This window comes from Ascaphus truei, chromosome 4, assembly GCF_040206685.1.
Source record: "Ascaphus truei isolate aAscTru1 chromosome 4, aAscTru1.hap1, whole genome shotgun sequence".
Lineage (NCBI taxonomy): Eukaryota > Metazoa > Chordata > Amphibia > Anura > Ascaphidae > Ascaphus > Ascaphus truei.
In genome coordinates, this window is record NC_134486.1 from 120,708,821 (window position 1) to 120,726,702 (window position 17,882).

A 17,882-nucleotide genomic window follows, 5' to 3' on the forward strand; every position below is an offset into this window, starting at 1 on the left:
AAGCAAAACATGTATGTGCAGAAACCTAAACAGTCTTCATACAAATGCAGCTACGAGTATTCTAACACTGCATTGAAAAATCTGGGGCATTCTCCCTGTAATGCTGCAACATTTCTCTGACATTTCTGCAGAAAGACTAATGGCCCATCGGATTAACACAGCAGGGCTCCCTGATCAGTTTTAATGGGACTGTCAGGGACCCCCGCTGTGTTAATCCACTGAGCCATTAGTCTGTCTGCAGAAATGTCACAGAAATGTTGCAGCATTACTGGGAGATTGCCCCAGATTTTCCAAGGCAAGTGTTCGGATACTCGTGGCTGCACCTGTACCTAATGCCATGCACATTTTGGTGGTCCTTGACGTACAATTTTGAACAAGATCAAATGTTGTTTTTTTACTTAATTAAACAACAAAAACGTGTTTGAATTTGTACCAGCCGCATTATGCGTTTTAACAAACAATATTGTATATTCTCTTCTCCGATGCAGTTAATGGAACATACTTATTCAGAAACGTTTGACCCATTTGATTCTCGAATTTCGTTCTGTATTTCACAATCCCAAAGGGTTGAGTAAGGATTTTACAGCAAGTTCTATTTTGTTTAATAGAACAGCAAGAAATACCAGCACAAAAGAAAAAAGACGAAATATTACATTGTGAACTTAACTTTTCATCGTCAACGTTTTGGTCCCCAGAGGAATCATAAACAATGTCAAAAAAACAATGTTCACAATATTATCTTTTAACCATGTTTTTTGTGTGCTGGTATGTTTTGAGTTATTTAGCTGCCACAGATTTACTAGCAATATATGGGCTTACCGCACCATATACATTCATTATTATTTAAGAGAAGAGCAGATTTTTTTCTAGGTTGGAATCAGACGCTAATAAAATCTCACTTCTAAATTTAGGAGTTATCCTCCTGGTCGTCAGCTGATGAATTAGATACTTCGGGATCCCTCAGTCCTGTGTCTGGCAGAAGCACACCCAGCAGACAGAGAACGGTAAAGCAGGCCCGGTTTCCGTACAGGGAAATAAAAAAGTTCAGGGAAATAGCAAGAGCAAAGGTTTCATCACTTCCCAGTTAGGAAAGGCAATAAACACATCCCACAAAACCCAAAAACAGTCCACATTGCTGCATTCAGCTTTTCCAACTCCCTGACATCTTCATTCCTGCATGAAATCAGAGCAAGAAAATTATACCTTTTTCTTTTTTTAATGACGCTGGGATTATTTTGGGTCTATCCTTATAGTTCTGTTTAATTGGTTTTCTGTGGTTTTTGGAACTGTGGATTTCATTTGCACTTTAGTTGAATAACATCTGTAAGTTCTGTCTTTATGAACTATATGATCTCCTTAATTGATTTTTCTACATTCACTAGTCTCCATTAGGTCCTAGTGACAAAATGTAAAGGAATACTGGCTTTTCAGATGTGAATATTTCAATTCCACAGCCAATCGTGCCTATGCATTAAGCAGTGGCTTATCTTTTCAAATGACACAATCATGAAAATCACAACATTTATGGAAAATTGTAAGTCCATTATCTAAAACATTTACTTAAATCTGCAGTTCAAGCAGCCATTTAAAAAAAAAAAATTCCATCCAATATGTGCATCAATACAATCTGCACACTGACAAGTGATTAGCTAAATTGCCGATCGATCCGTTCCTCTGTAATCGATTGGCGAAAATTCGGCTCATGGGTTCATTAATTCACTGTTAGGGCTGCAGAAGACTTCCCAGGATGCAAAGTTCTGTGGGGAAGATCATGTGACCAGGCAGTCACTAGATACAATTGGTTCACTGCTAGAGAGAGGGCAGGGCTCAAGAGCCAGAGCCTGTCTCAGAAGAGGAAGGGCATGTGACTTTGTAAATGGTTGCTATAGAAACAAAAATGCTTGTCACATTAGAATACATAAAAAATGCCTTAATTTTTTTTTTAATGCTACAAGTATTTTCTATAGTACAGAATTGATTTATTTTAAAAACAAACACACATGTAGGATATTGCTTGAACAGCAGCTTTAAATAAAACAACAAACAATTTTCTCCAAATTTACAATTGGTAAAAATGTGGTATTGTTTTATTATTTTATCATGTTCAAACCTGATATTTTTTTTTATTCAGTTGAATTTATAAGCAGACAAGAAAAGCTGGCATGTTATCTAATTACAGTCAGATGATGTTAAATCCCCATTTAAATGAATGTTCAGGGGGTTTATTTCATTATTGTCATGTAAGTAGGCAAATGTAGCAAAAAAAGATTCTTAAAAAAAATATATATATATAGATTTACAGCTCAACCCGTTATAGCGCGACCCGTTATACCGCAAATCCGGTTATAACGCGATGTGAGCGTGGCTCCCAATAATATGTAGTACCTGCCGTTTTCCTGCCTCTCCTGTGCCCTGCTGGGGTGACAAGGGCTTGCTGGCTGCCTGCGCCCCCCCCCCCCTCCCCTCCTCGGCTTCATTGTCAAATGACGTCGTGGGGTGACGTCACGTTGCCACGGCAACGCAAAATCGCGTGACCAGACGGCGTCATTTGACGACGGACCATGGCGACGCATCGATCTGATGCTCTCCTACCCTCAGCCTCTTCACTGATTTCTCCACGGCAGGAAAACGTCGACAGCCCCGGCGACCGGCGGAACAGAGTGAGTAACTCACTCAGTCTTTTACTTTCATTTCAACACGGACTGCAACACACAGACACACAAACACACACACCGAGACATACTGCCTCAAAGGGAGCTGGCTCTGATTTTCCTCTACCTCCTGTCAGCCGGAAACTGACTGCAGAAGCAGTGAAAGGAGAGAGCTGACAGCTGCTGCCAAAGCCGGGTCAGTCCTGTATGGGGGTGCCGCTGCGCTGCCCAGTCTGGGACAGCTGGGAGAGTTATCCCAGCTCTCCCCCTTCGGCAGCCGCGGAACCCCCGAGGGGTGCAATTCTGGGCAAAATGGTTTTTTTAATGCGATCTGCTTATAACGTGATGTGCTTCTTTGGACCCCAAGCACCATGCTATAACGGGGTTGAGCTGTATATATACACACACACACACACATATATATATATATATATATATATATATATATATATATATATATATATATATATATATATATATATATATATATATATATATATATGTGTATGTATTGATGTATATATGTTTTAAATATATCATTATCATTAGGATTGTCACAATGATAAATAAATGTACCATATCTGTGTTGGTAATTCACTTACATTTTGAACAGTATAAAAATGAAAAGCCAGTTTCCTAATTTCCTGAGTATTGGTCACTTCATTTGATTTTGTTTTCCTTTGCTGCACTTTTACTTTTATTATTATTTTTTTTACATCAGTAGCTTGTCTTTATTTGCCTGGACTGAACATTCTTCTTTCTTTACCCCCTGTTCATTGCAAACAGCCACGGGGCAAATGTAGTCTCTCACAGCCTGGACCCTCTGTCAACAACCCACCTAGCAGGTACCTTATTCTCCTGGTTTCCACGGTTTTCTAGAACACAAAGAGGATGATATAAATTACACATGAGGCATTTCTTCCTCTCGACCACTGCTGCCTTGGAGAGATTCCAAAGGTTGTTCATGAAACTGCGGCAGTGCCCGGGCAATATCGTACGGCAACTCCTATTGACCTTAATGGGAGTGTCCGTGCGTTAGTGCTTGGATCGTCACTACTGTGTTTTAATGAATAACCCCCTCAATACCTAAAATCCCCCCTTTTTTTTCTTTCTTTGATGCATCTTAACCACAGTCCTTAATTTCAGTTATTCCCAAACCTTTATATCAAGTTCTTTGATTGAACTAATCACTGTGATACTGAATGACTTAAATAGTGTGCTTAGTTTTTATGGGCAGCAAACCAAACTTCATGGCACAGACTTGTATCATCATCTTTGTTTCTAGATTGAAGGTTTACTTAGGGTCTATTCCATTCAGTTTCTAGAGCTGGCAAACCGCAAACGCGATGGGAGAGGCCCAGTCATCCAATTAGATGCTGTTCTCTCCACTTCGTGGGCTTGGCTTCCTCTGAACTCTTCAGTGTCAGGAAAACAAAAGATCAAATTATCCTCAGATTTGGTGGCACCATTTCTCTCCTGCTAACTAACACACTAACCCTTACTAACAAAACTGCTTATGTCTCCTGCACATGAAGTCTGCTAGACTCCTCTGACCACAAGAGTGCAGGCTTGCAGCCTTTTGCTTTTCATCTTGTTTTGGGCGAACATGCATCTCTGCAGCAAGAAAAGCTTCTGTATTTTCAGTTGCTGTTGTTTTGTGTGCTTTAGTCACTCTTGCACATTGGCCTGCGTTTCCCGATCCCACACACTTCATAAACGTTCATTCAGCCCATTACATTAAGATTGCCAACAGCTGCAGTTGCTGTCCCAACATACTGCATTGTTACATATTACATCAGTATTTCATGTTGTATGTAAACACTAAATAATAGCTGATCACGTAACGAAAATGCTCAGTTTCAGAGTATACATTTAGCTATTTGATTAAGTATGTAGTGCAGCTTTATATCAAAATAAAATCGCAACGAAAGAACAGCAGAACTAAACTCCGTTATAGGGATGTAAGCAAAACTGTTTTTCAAGGAAATAATGTATTTGTAATTGTACAAAGTCACATGGAAAACAGGATTTTTTATAATTTGTGATACTTTTACCTTGACCACAAATCAAATACAATTCGTGAGGATTACATGCGCTTTTGTCACCACATAAATGTATAAGTATTTGGTCTTGAAAGCTTATGTACATAACACCTTAATATATCATGGGAGTTATTACTAAAGTCTCTTGGCTGCAAAACAATGGCACCAGATTTATCAAAGGAAACTCCACTTGATTTCAATGGGATGTCTTAGATAAATATTGTGGTATTTGCATTGGTTTTGCCCCAGTTGTACAGGAAGACTTTAGTAAATAAATCTCTATGTATGATGGTGCAATACATGGTATTACAGTAATACTAGCAAATCATTTGGATAATAAAGACAGCTGCGATTTAGTTCATGTGCATCACCGAATAGCTTCCTTTTTTTGCCACACAGCACCTACAGTTTGCATTTTGAGAACGCAAGGGGTTAAAAAACAGTTTAATTTTGATTCTATTTTAGAAGAAAGGATTTAGTTATGTTAAAAAAAAGTCAGTTCCTTGCAGAGATTCTCTATTTGCCACCGTTAGCTCCCTTAGAGTGGATAGCCATAGAATAGATAAATACATCTTTATTGTATTGTTTGGGGGGCACTTTCAACAATTGCAAAGAATACATTCTTCTGTGTAGTATACACATTGTTTTTAAGCCCAACATAGTCAACCCTTTCTGTGTATAGTCTGCTGTGCATTGGAGGGTGTTGAATAAGCAGCATAGTACTAGTTAGATTAAAAGTGATAGGAAAAAGTGTTTGGATTTGTTTTAATTATGCCACTAAGGAGTCAAGCACTGTCTTTTTTTCTCTACCTCCCCTTTTTCACACGCTGCTCTGGGCATTGCTTATGACATCAATTCCTGTGCACACACTGCTGCTGTCTGGGCTCTTTTCTACTTCAGCACAGATCTGAGCTTAGATGAAGGAAATGGAATAGAGCCTGGGCAAAAGCTGAACTCCACGATTGATGACATACTGCATGGGATTTCTCAGCAGCATGAAAATGAACATCAGAATGCGATCAAGGAAGCAACAGGCAGGGATATATAAACAGAGTCATAAAAACGCAAGATAAACTTGATTAGCAACCATAAGCCCACAAGAAGATGGATTTGAAAAGCATAAACCCTTTGCCCTATTACTTTTCAGCATGCATCTGGACAAACTAAAGTGGTAACCGGCAGACTCACTGACAAGCTGATGAGCATGTCTGATATAAAACATGGCATTGAAAACATTGAGCCATCATCGCCTTCCCAGCTCATGTCTTGCATTGCCAAACATCTGGCCTAGCGTGTGCCTTAACAGCTTTGCAGCTTTCAGCAAGGTCCCCTTTCTAATAACATCCCAGTCGCAGCACCCTTTCTTTCCACCAGCACTGTTGATTAACGTATCTTTTTGCAGCACGGCACAATATTCAATTTGTCGTTCAGACAAGCATGGAATACAAACGAGCCTCAATTGAATGGAGAGCTTAATCAAAAGTGTAAGCCAGACAGGTTGTGTTTGAAGTCAGCTGTGGTAGTAACTGATAAAGCAGCACAGGCTGTCACTGTGTTCCTTATTATTTTAAAATGCCTGTGATCAGAGTACGCTGTGTTTGATCTTGCACTGGATCAGTAATCATTGATAGACTATAGTTTAAGGGCAGACAAAATAAAATAGGGAATGTTTACCATATATTTTTTTAATCCTTTGGAACATTTTCGAAATACTTGTGGGTTGTGTTTCTAAATGAATGAATGTGTGTTTGTATATCTTCTTTATATCGCAAAAGCAAATGTAGAGCGAATTTGGATCAGTGTTCTCTCTGTATGTGTGGCCTGTGCAAAGTGAATTATAAAATATAAACGTTTCATATATATGTCAGCTTGGCTTGGTTCGTTTTTAAAAATGTACTTATTTCAGCTTCCATAGCCTCAGCCAATGTTCTTTGTTTAAATACCCAGTTCGTTCAGCTACACATGAAGCCGCTTTCATATGTGATCGTGTGATCACAGACAAGGAAAACAGAAGAGGGGTTCTCCTCTTCTGGACAGATCTCCCCTAGAAAATGAGCCCCTAGAGTGCCAGACCCCTTCAGGTGGTGGCGAGGTCATGGGACACCCAAAGGGTTATAGAGTACAACAAATATACAGTTGTGTGAAAAAGAAAGTACACCCTCTTTGAATTCTATGGTTTTACATATCAGGACATAATAACAATCATCTGTTCAATAGCAGGTCTAAAAATTAGGTAAATACAACCTCAGATGTACAACAACACGTGACATATTACACCGTGTCATGATTTATTTAACAAAAATAAAGCCAAAATGGAGAAGCCACGTGTATTGATATTAAAGCGGAAAATGGAGATGAATTAAGAAAATTCGGAAGAAGAAAAGGTGGAGAAAATATACAGTAGCATAAATGTGTACAGAGATCACTCACTCCCCCTGTAATAACCATGAACTGTGTACTGAGATCACTCACTCCCCCTGTAATAACCATGAACTGTGTACTGAGATCACTCACTCCCCCTGTAATAACCATGGAGCAGGGAAGGGGTCTGATGAAACGTGGTTCTGATTTATAGGAGTTTTCTCTTGCAGGACTCTCTCATGGGAGAACACAGCAGATAATTGACATACAGTACAGTATTTCCCCTTTTGTCTTCTTCTAGCTCTCTCTATTTGCTACAGAGCTTACAGTAACTGTGAAAAGATAAACAGCAGAACCAGGGGAAGGTCTTCTCCTCATAATCAGGTTCTTAAATGTAGGTGTTGAACACCCTGAGGTTTTTGGGAGTCTTCATAGACAGGCCAAGTAGCACTAGTTTTTAAGGCCCTGTAAGCAGTGGTAAGGGTTTAAGACATTCTTAACAAACAATGCCAAAGTACTGTATAAATATACACCTTAGCAGGTCTAAAAATTAGGTAAATACAACCTCAGATGAACAACAACACATGACATATTACACCGTGTCATGATTTATTTAACAAAAATAAAGCCAAAATGGAGAAGCGATGTGTGAAAAACTAAGTACACCCTTACTGCTTCCATAGGAATTAAGATAGCAGACAGGTGCTGCTAATCAAATGCCCTTGATTAATTGATCATCAGCAAGTGTGACCACCTCTATTAAAGCCAAAGTTTTAGCAGTTAGCTGGTCTGGAGCATTCAGGTGTGTTAACACAATGACGAGGAGGAAAGACATCAGCAATGATCTTACAGAAGCAATAGTTGCTGCCCATCAATCTGGAAGGGTTATAAGGCCATTTCCAAACAATTTAAAGTCCATCATTCTACAGTGAGAAAGATTATTCAAAAGTGGAAAACATTCAAGACAGTTGTCAATCTTCCCAGGAGTGGACGTCCCAGCAAATTCACCCGAAGGTCAGACCATGCAATCCTCAGAGAAATTGCAAAAAAACCAAGAGTTACATCTCAGACTCTACAGGCCCCAGTTAGCATGTTAAATGTTAAAGTTCATGACAGTACAATTAAAAAAAGACTGAACAAGTATGGCTTGTTTGGAAGGGTTGCCAGGAGAAAGCCTCTTCTCTCTAAAAAGAACATGGCAACATGGCTTAGGTTTGCAAAGTTGCATCTGAACAAACCACAAGACTTCTGGAACAATGTCCTTTGGACAGACGAGACCAAAGTGGAGATGTTTGGCCATTATGCACAGCGCCACATTTGGCGAAAACCAAACACAGCATATCAGCACAAACACCTCATACCAACTGTCAAGCACGGTGGTGGAGGGGTGATGATTTGGGCTTGTTTTGCAGCCACAGGACCTGGGAACCTTGCAGTCATTGAGTCGACCATGAACTCCACTGTATACCAAAGTATCCTAGAGTAAAATGTAAGGCCATCTGTCCGACAGCTAAAGCTTGGCCGAAATTGGGTCATGCAACAGGACAATGATCCAAAGCACACCAGCAAATCTACAACAGAATGGCTGAAAAAGAAAAGAATCAAGGTGTTGCAATGGCCCAGTCAAAGTCCAGACCTGAACCTGATTGAAATGCTGTGGCGGGACCTTAAGAGAGCTGTGCATAAACAAATGCCAGCAGACCTCAATGAACTGAAGCAACATTGTAAAGAAGAGTGGGCCAAAATTCCTCCACAACGATGTGAGAGACTGATAAAGTCATACAGAAAACGATTACTTCAAGTTATTGCTGCTAAAGGTAGTTCTACAAGCTATTGAATCATAAGGTGTACTTAGTTTTTCACACATAGCTTCTCCATTTTGGCTTTATTTTTGTTAAATAAATCATGACACTGTGTAATATGTCATGTGTTGTTGTTCATCTGAGGTTGTATTTACCAAATTTTAAGACCTGCTAAGGAACAGATGATTGTTATTATGTCCTGATATGTAAAACTATAGAATTCAAAGAGGGTGTACTTTCTTTTTCGCAAAACTGTACATATTTCCAAAAAAACTTAACCGTTCCTTCGCACCCTGCTGCGGTACTTTGTTCCAAAATCGTACAGTAGTTTTCTGTCTTTGAGAAATACTTACTTAAAATATTTGATTGCAAAATTCTTTCATAATCCGTCCTGGATCCCAGCAAATGTCATATCCATTCAGTATTCTTTCTTAGATGTGAGCCACCTAACAAATGCAATATGTGTTGTACTGTTTATTTTGTGACAAAGTAACATTTTGAGATATACTGTTCCTAGTGTGCCCATTTTCCTGCCTGTTGTAAACCGTGGTCTTTGGCTTTCTTTCATGTTAAGATAGCTTTTTGTATCCCATGCATTTATTCATTCATTTAAACCCACATGCCCAAATTATGAAATATGGTTGGGCTTATTGGGTAGCTATTGCAAGATGATTTATTTCCATGGTATTACTTGGTGCTGGCTTGTAGAGTCTTAACCCCTGTCTCACACTCCCTCTGGGACTCTTAACCCCTTCCCCACCCTCCCTCTTGGACTCTTCACCCCTTCCCCACCTTCCCTGTAGGACTTAAACCTATTCTCCCCCTTCTCCTTGGGACTCAACCCCCTTCACGCCTGGGACTCCTAATCTCCTGTCTCTGACTCTTAACCACCACCTTTCCTCCCACTTCCCCCTGGGACTCTTACTCCCCCACCCCCTCCTCACCCTCCAACCTTGGATGCTTACTCCCCGCTCATTTCCCTCCTGCCTGGGACTCTTGATTCCCACCCCCCTTCCTCACCCTCCCACCTCAGACTCAACCCCCCCTTACCTAGGACTCTTAACCTTTTCCCCACCCTCCCCCCTTGAACTTTCACATCTCTCCTTAATTCCTCCACTCTTTACCTCTTAACCCCTTTCTCTTCCCAATTCCTACCCCTTTCACTATCAGAGAGGCAGCAGGGCATTGCAGAGAAATTTGATGGAAATCCCTCCTGTAACAAAATGGTTAATCCCTTCATTTCTAAACCCTTTCCATCTCGGCATGTCACCTTTTCTCACCTAGTACACTGCCTTCCATTCCATCCCAACCCCTCATCCCATCACTCTCACCCCTAGATACTCACTCCATCCATTTAAAAACACAATTCATTTATTAAATGTTAAAAATACATTAAACCTATTTTTCGACAATTATGAAGAAAATGTATTTCTTTTGAAAACATATTTGGTAGAATAATAGGCTTAATATATTTTTAACGTTTTCTATATGAAATGTGTTTTTAAATGAAGGGAGTATCTCGAGGGAAGAGTGATGGATGAGGGGTGGATTAATGAGGGGTAGTTCAGGGTAATGGAAGGCAGTGTAGGTGAGAAAAGGTGACACGCCAATATGGAAATGTAGAGCACTTTGTTCTAGTAAATCTAAAGAAAATGTATTTCTTTTGATAACATATTTTATTTAGATTTACAAGAACATTTTCAGGCTTTAATTTTAACAAATGTATCGCAATAAATATCATCATTGCAATAAATTTGCTGGTATCATTATCGTGGGAGATTTTTTTTTTATCGCCCACCCTACTATTGCCTCAGGGACAAATGTAAGGGTGGGCACTACCACTGGTATTTTGGTTTTCAACATTTTTTGTGTTTTGTTTTTGGCAAATCTCGATTGGTTTTGGATTTTAAAAACATCCCATTTTTTCCCTAATTTTGGTGAAATTGTTTTAATAATACCCAGGACATTCTTGAAAATGAGCGGTAACTCTCAATGTATTACTTCCTGGTAAAACATTTTATAAATAAATACATAATGAGCCTTTCTTGGATATTGGTTTGAATTTGGCTCTGATTCTAAAACAAATTCCGAAGTTTAACGTTACAGCTTCCTATTGGCCCACCTAATGCAGGACGCCATTTTGTTTCTTATGTAGGGCACGGTACGACCCTGCCTTCAGCTATAAGTATGTCTGGGGACCCTCTGCTTCCATCCATGAAAATGGTGGGGGTCGGTCAAAAATTGTTGGGTAGGGAGAGCTTCTCCTTTAAAATTTCATATATTTATCTGGTTTAAGTATCTCCCTTTCTTAGTGACAACAAAAGAGATCCCGCCAATTAAAAAAACATGCAATGCTCTAAGTAAATAGAGCTGCTATTTATAATGGCAATGTCCCAAGAACAGAATACATATACAGTATGTGTCTTCAGTTGCAAAACAATGTTTTAATTCAAGAAGGAAACATTCCAGTACATCATTGAAAAAAAAATAATATATATATATATATATATATATATATATATATATATATAATATTACATACAGTATAGTAGCAGGCACTCCAGGTCTGTAACCTGTGTAACAGACACTTTTAATTTTTTCACGAGACCTCCAGTGCCTCCTACTATTCTTTTATTCACAATTCCTTTGCCGTTCATGCACCCAGGCAGTATCCTAGTTTAGTGGAGTGCCACTATAATATATGGTATTTGTATATACAGTATGTCTGTGTATATACAGTATATATATATACACATATACATATGAACAAAAAACAAACAAAAGCGCACGCTCCATAGCACGTAACTGAGTAAAAAATAAGGTAGATTTATTTAAAAAATCAGCAACCCATAAGAATGTGCACTTACAGGATTTCAAACAGAACCATTCGTGGGAGAGAAATCTCTATTGTGGTCATCTGCGGTGGTAGGGTGAGTCCCAGGTTTGCAGAGTGGATGGAAACAGCCCAGGTTCACCATGATTTGGCAGCAAGATATTAAGGATGCCTTTATATCTTGCTGCCAATTCACGGTGAACCTGGGCTTTTTACATCCACTCTGCAAACCTGGGACTCACCCTATCACCGCAGATGACCACAATAGAGATTTCTCTCCCACGAATGGCTCTGTTTGAAATCCTGTAAGTGCACATTCTTATGGGTTGCTGATTTTTAAAATAAATGTACCTTATTTTTTACTCAGTTACGTGCTATGGAGCTTGCGCTTTTGTTTGTTTTTTGTTCATAGATTCCAAAAGTGGTTGGCTATACCACTCCCCTTAGAGCTGCAAAGACGCTCCCTGGATCTTCTATTGGGACTATATTTCTCTCTGGATTTTTTGTTTGAGTGGAACATTCAATTTGGATTTTCCTTTTTTTTTCACTATCACGTTATGGTTGTAGATATTATTAGGTTAAATTGTGGTAATTTTAATTTATTTAATATTTTAAATATGTTATTATAATGTATCATTTATTAGGGTTATTTCACATCCTCTTTAGCGCTACTTAATTTTTGTGTTGTCTTTGATACATATACATATATATATATATATATATACCACCATAACCTTAATAATAGTGGTGATTACCTAGTCTAGTCTCAAACCTGCTTAGCCATTAAGACCAACCTCACACTGATGATACCCATCAAGGTTGAAACATGTCTGTGAGTGGGTTTAATGGCTTTGCATCTCATCCCAGCCTCTGTCTAAAAGCTGTGTTTAAAACAGCATGCATTGGCCTGAGGATTTGCTTGTGTATTACGAGCTTGAGACAAAAGGTGGCACTGAGTGCTCATTTGCATGTCATTTCCCAGAATCCCTTGCTGCAGTGGAAGAGCTGTATGCTGGGCGATAATGGGGAAAGACAGGGTTGCAGACCTGTCTAAGACATGCAAATGAACATACAGTAATATTTACAGTTGATATATATATATATATATATATATATATATATATATATATATATATATATATATATGGCACACCCCAGGAAGAAGATCCCTCAGTGGGATCGAAACGTCGGATTTTTGTGTCTGATACAATACAATTCTTTGCACTTACCTCTGAGAGCTGCCTCTCTTTGCTGTTCTGCTGCCCTGCTGGATGGTAACGTACTTATATATATATACACACACACATACATACAGGGTGTCCATAAGTTATTCACCCTATTATAATTTATTAAGGCATATAATAGGGTGAATAATTTATGGACACCCTGTATGTATATGTGCATCTGTGTGTGTACACGGGCACTCACTACAAAAGGTTTACAATGTGGCAAAACTTGGGTGTAATCCACCTGAATACATTAGGGTTTGGACATAGTACACAAAGCTGGTGCTCCATAATGAAGAGAAAATAATAACATTTATTCCAATTCAATCTGAATAAATGTAGATTTTTTTTCATCGTGAAGTGGCTGCCTTTTTGTTATATATATATATATATATATATATATATATATATATATATATATATATATATATTATATATACCTTGAGGTCTGGAGTTGGCCAGCCCTGATATAGGCGTACAGATGTAGCAAGACTAACTGCTTTCGGTGCAGGCTGCGGGACCTAAACCGCCCGATGCCGGAGGATTATCACTGTGGGGGGTTCGATCTAGAAGCATGCACATGCACCTGCACATGCACATGCACCTGCAGTGCGGCTGCAGCACCACTATCTCCAGCCGCGGCTCCGGAGACAGTAAGACTTGCTACATCTCTATGGCTATATCAGGGATAGCCAACTCCAGGGCTAACAGGTCAGGTTTTGCAGGTTCTGATGATATTACCTTCAATCATTGGCTCCTGACTCATGGTCTTTCCTGTGCCCTTGCCTTTCCGCCCCCCTCCCACCCCCCCGCATGTATAGGAAGAAGTGGGTTTCCGAAACTGCACCGCGTTAATTCCAGCTTCGGGGACCCCCTTCGTCCTTAGATACTTACCAAGAAAGATGCCACGCCAGTACTCCATGGAAGTTTAAATCCTCCCTCCAATCAGACAGCCGGATATAAAGCCGTGACGGATGACGTTGCAGCTTCCTATTGGCCCTCATGACGTGACATTTAAACCTCCATTTTGTTTCCCCTGGGGAGGGATAGCAGCTTCAGAGACCACCTGCTTCCTACACATGTTTAAAAAAAAACCACTGTAGGGTGAATTGCTCCTTTAAATAAGTGTGCTACATTATAACAATATAAAGCTAAATCAAGTATGCTTACTCACTCTAAGGCCGCGTCCATGGTGAGCGTGCGCACGCGACCGTGCTCGTGGCATCAGTTGTGTCTGTAGCTGGAGCGATTTGTGGCCTAGGGGTAGACACGACCGGGAGGTTTGTCGGAGGCGTGGCCATGATGTCACAGAACTGGTTCGCCCTCATTGGGTGAACCGCTCACATGACCCGGCCGTGGCGTGACAGAAACAAATTTATTTGTCTGCTCATGGATCGCGAGCGCCGGCGCTTCTCATCGTGCGACCGGTCGCGCGCTCTCATCACCTCTCATAGAGGCACGGCATTTTGATCGTGTCATGTGCGCTGCCGCGAGCGCAGTCACGCTTACCTTGGATGCAGCTTAACACATTCTCTGTTGATTTTGTTTTTATTTAAGCCCCTGGATAAATAATTGCCACTTGATAAATGAATGGTGACATAGGGGATTATGCACTGTATGAAAGAAAAAAGGTACCATTGGATTAAATGGGATTATTTTTGCTTTAATATGTTTGATACAAAACTTTGATACAACCCGAGGCTGTCATTATCATATTTTCTAAATGTCAAAAGGGCCAGAATTCCTGAGCAGGCCTGTCAAACAGGCGGCCCAGGAAGCTTTACATGTGGTCCGGCAGGTAATGGAAATTTCCCGGCCACCAGTCTAAAACTGTGTTGCGCCACGACCATCATCAGCGCTCCTAATCCTGCTTTACTAGCCCAGCATCACAGCAGGATTGGGTGCTCTGAAACCGGCCGCAGCAGCGACTGACAGGTCAGAGTGACGCCATTTAGTGTGGAGTGCAGAGGGGGGCGGTGGGGATCGGAAAGCAGGTAGGACTCTGCATCAGTCCTGGGGGAGGGAGCAAGGCAGAGAGGAAACGCACTGTGCCTGTCCCTGCTCTCCATGAGTTTAGTATCGGGGAGGCAAGCCAGTGTACCTGTATGTCAATGAGGGAGGCAAGCTCAGGAGAAAAAGAGGAGACATTACATCCCTGCAATCAACGCCAGTTTAGTGCCGAAAAATAAGGATACATATTTTAATGATTAGATTTAGTGTAAAAATGTCACCTACTCAGTTAGGCCGTAGGCTACTTCCTTTTTTTCCTTTCACCCCTCATGATGCGGCCCGAGTCTTGCAGTCAGATGTAAGAATTGGCCTCTTCTGAGTTTGACGGGTCTGCGGTCTAGAGGCCCTTACGCTTGTCATGTGATTTTCTAAGAGAGATAGCGTTCACTGCTCCACCTCCAGTTATGCCATCAGGGGCCTAGCCTCAACCACATGATCACTACCTCATGTGGTCATGAACCCAGAAGAGCGGTGACACTTTGGTGCTGCCAGACTTCCGTCAGCAAATTAATTGGCCTTCAGCCTGTTCTCGAGGGACCTGCAATGCATTACTTTGCCAGTTTGGCAGCAAAAGGGGTAAACCGCGTATGTATGTGATTACACTTTCTTCTTTCATCTACTGTGATTTCACTTAAATATTTCCAGACTTATTAAATGAATACTGATTCAGTGCAAGATCATATCAAGTTACGTCACGACTGATGCTGTCACATTGGCAGGTGGTTTGTGACCAGCATAATGTGCTCTGATAGAGGTACAGTAACACAGCTTGTATTATAATTCAACTAACTGCAAATGATATGATAAAGTATAAATTAGAATGCTCTCCTTTCAGAGAGTTGATTTCTTTGAAACAGAATAATAACAATATGCTGAATAAAACTGTAATATTTTAAAAAATTAGAAATGTTAGTAATTTGAGGCGGTCTTTGGTGAATAAATGAAAACTATTTTAATGAATTGCTTGAAAGTATAGTTGGCTGTGTTAGTAAAATAATGTAGGGAGATATAACCTCCATGTTGCTAGATATGTGGATGTACAATTGGATTAAATATAAACAAAGTATTTGCTATTGTAGCTGTTTTACTGAGATAATGTAAGATGAGTAGACTAGACTCTCCGAATGAATCCTGCACCGTGATGAGTCACCATATCCTTGTATATCATTATAGGATGAAAGATGACATTAATGAACACTGCAACAAATGTTTCCAGTATATAATTAAAAAACTGGAAAGTTGAATGTATTTAATGAATTGCACGGTGTGAGCAAAATAATATATATATATATATATATATTTATATATGTGTATATATATATATATATATATATATATATATATATATATATATATATATATATATAGTATATACACACTATAACATCCCTATCCCCATATTTCCATTGACCCAGAACCAGAAGATGATATATGTATATAATTGACAGAGCACCAGAAGATAAGTAGGTATTGTTTTAAAATACATGTGGGTTGGTATAGGAAACCACTTTGGAATGAACAAGTGTTGAAGATGTAATTTCTTTATTATATACTCATTTTATCAACTCTGTTTATCAGGTCCAACGACGGTGGCTCAGGTTTCTTCCATTCTGAGGCCCAGTTGACTGGACGGCACCAGTCCTTCTTTCTACGAGTACTCCGAGCTGCGTTTCCACTTCAGCTTCTTCTGCTGCTGTTAATTGGTCTTGCATGTCTTGTACCAATGACAGAAGAAGATTACAGCTGTACTCTCTCTAATAATTTTGCTCGGTCCTTCCACCCGATGCTTCGATACACCAATGGACCACCGCCTATATGAAATTGTCAACTAATGTTGGTCTTTGAAGACACATTGGAATATGGGCGATTGTCAACTTTTTATTGCACTCCATGTGGCAGCTTTATTTACATGAAATAACCTTTGTGCATATAATATTACAAAATCCACAACAATATTGGTAACTATATGCAATGTTCCACTATTAAGGCACATAATGACAGTTCCAAAAACTAAAGTCTCTACCTTTTAATCCACTGAGAGTTTAACCTTTCACTCAAAACTATGCAGAGCCTAGTGTAATTTTTATGTAATTTTGTCACTAGCTCTAATGCTGTTGGTTAATCCCCAATGTGTTACCAGTATTTGGAAAGAGTCTGCAAGCCAATGATCATGATATTTTAGAAGCTTGTAATATAACATTTATACCAGCTTATACTGCAAATATTTTTTTACTTCCCTCAGTGTTTTTTGGGGTTTTCTGTTTGGGGGGGCTGTGAGGCATGAAGCTAACTAACCTCTGCTTTAAAGATTCAAGATGTAAAAATTAGGCACTTTTTCAAGAAAGAAACTGGATGTAAGAAATGAAATCATGATCTATAAAGGAAAGTTCTGAAGAAAAAACAATTTAACTATGAAATGTTAAGTAACAAAATAGAACATATTATTTATGTATGTACAGTTTGCTAAGCCAAGTTTTGTTTGTATTGATTTCTTGCAAATATAGATACTATACAATAGTTTTGTCTTTAGTGTTTTGTTTTTTACTGAACTAAAAATGTCTACTATACTTGAAGGGTAATATCCTGCGAGCCTAAGCTTGTGTGGGTGGTATTGTTGTCAATTACAGCAGGACCTTCAGAAGTTGCTCTTCACAATTCTTTGCATTCGTAGCGGCAAGGCCTTGCATGGCGTAACTTTGGGAGGTCCTACAGTAATTCACAGCCATCCTGTCTGCGCACACCGAGGGGCTATTTGGGTCCTCAGTTTGCATGTGTTCAGCCAACCAGCTCAGGACACTGTATTGCCAGTGATTGATCAAACCCTTTTGTTAGCACTAGTGCGAGTAGGCAATAAGATTTATTAATTCAGGTTTTGCGGAACAAATATTTTCTAGCAGGCAATGTAAAAAATGTTGGTAACCATTGATCTTAAGTGCTCCTGACACTAGATATAAATA

The 17,882-nt window shown here is 39.6% G+C and overlaps 1 protein-coding gene across 17 annotated transcripts in view; it reads left to right on the forward strand.

Moving 5' to 3' along the window:
* The window catches only part of SYNE1 (spectrin repeat containing nuclear envelope protein 1), a 603,546-nt gene extending 586,104 nt beyond the window's left edge, over positions 1-17,442 (forward strand). For 16 of the 17 annotated variants that reach the window (XM_075596504.1, XM_075596505.1, XM_075596506.1 and 13 more), the window contains 3 exons: positions 912-1,004; positions 3,438-3,496; positions 16,504-17,442. In XM_075596504.1, coding sequence (XP_075452619.1) covers positions 912-1,004; positions 3,438-3,496; positions 16,504-16,744 — 393 coding nt within the window. In that variant the 3' untranslated portion in view covers positions 16,745-17,442. The remainder of the gene's footprint in view (positions 1-911; positions 1,005-3,437; positions 3,497-16,503) is intronic. The other variant, XM_075596517.1, reaches the window with a different exon arrangement.
* Positions 17,443-17,882: the final 440 nt, after the last annotated feature.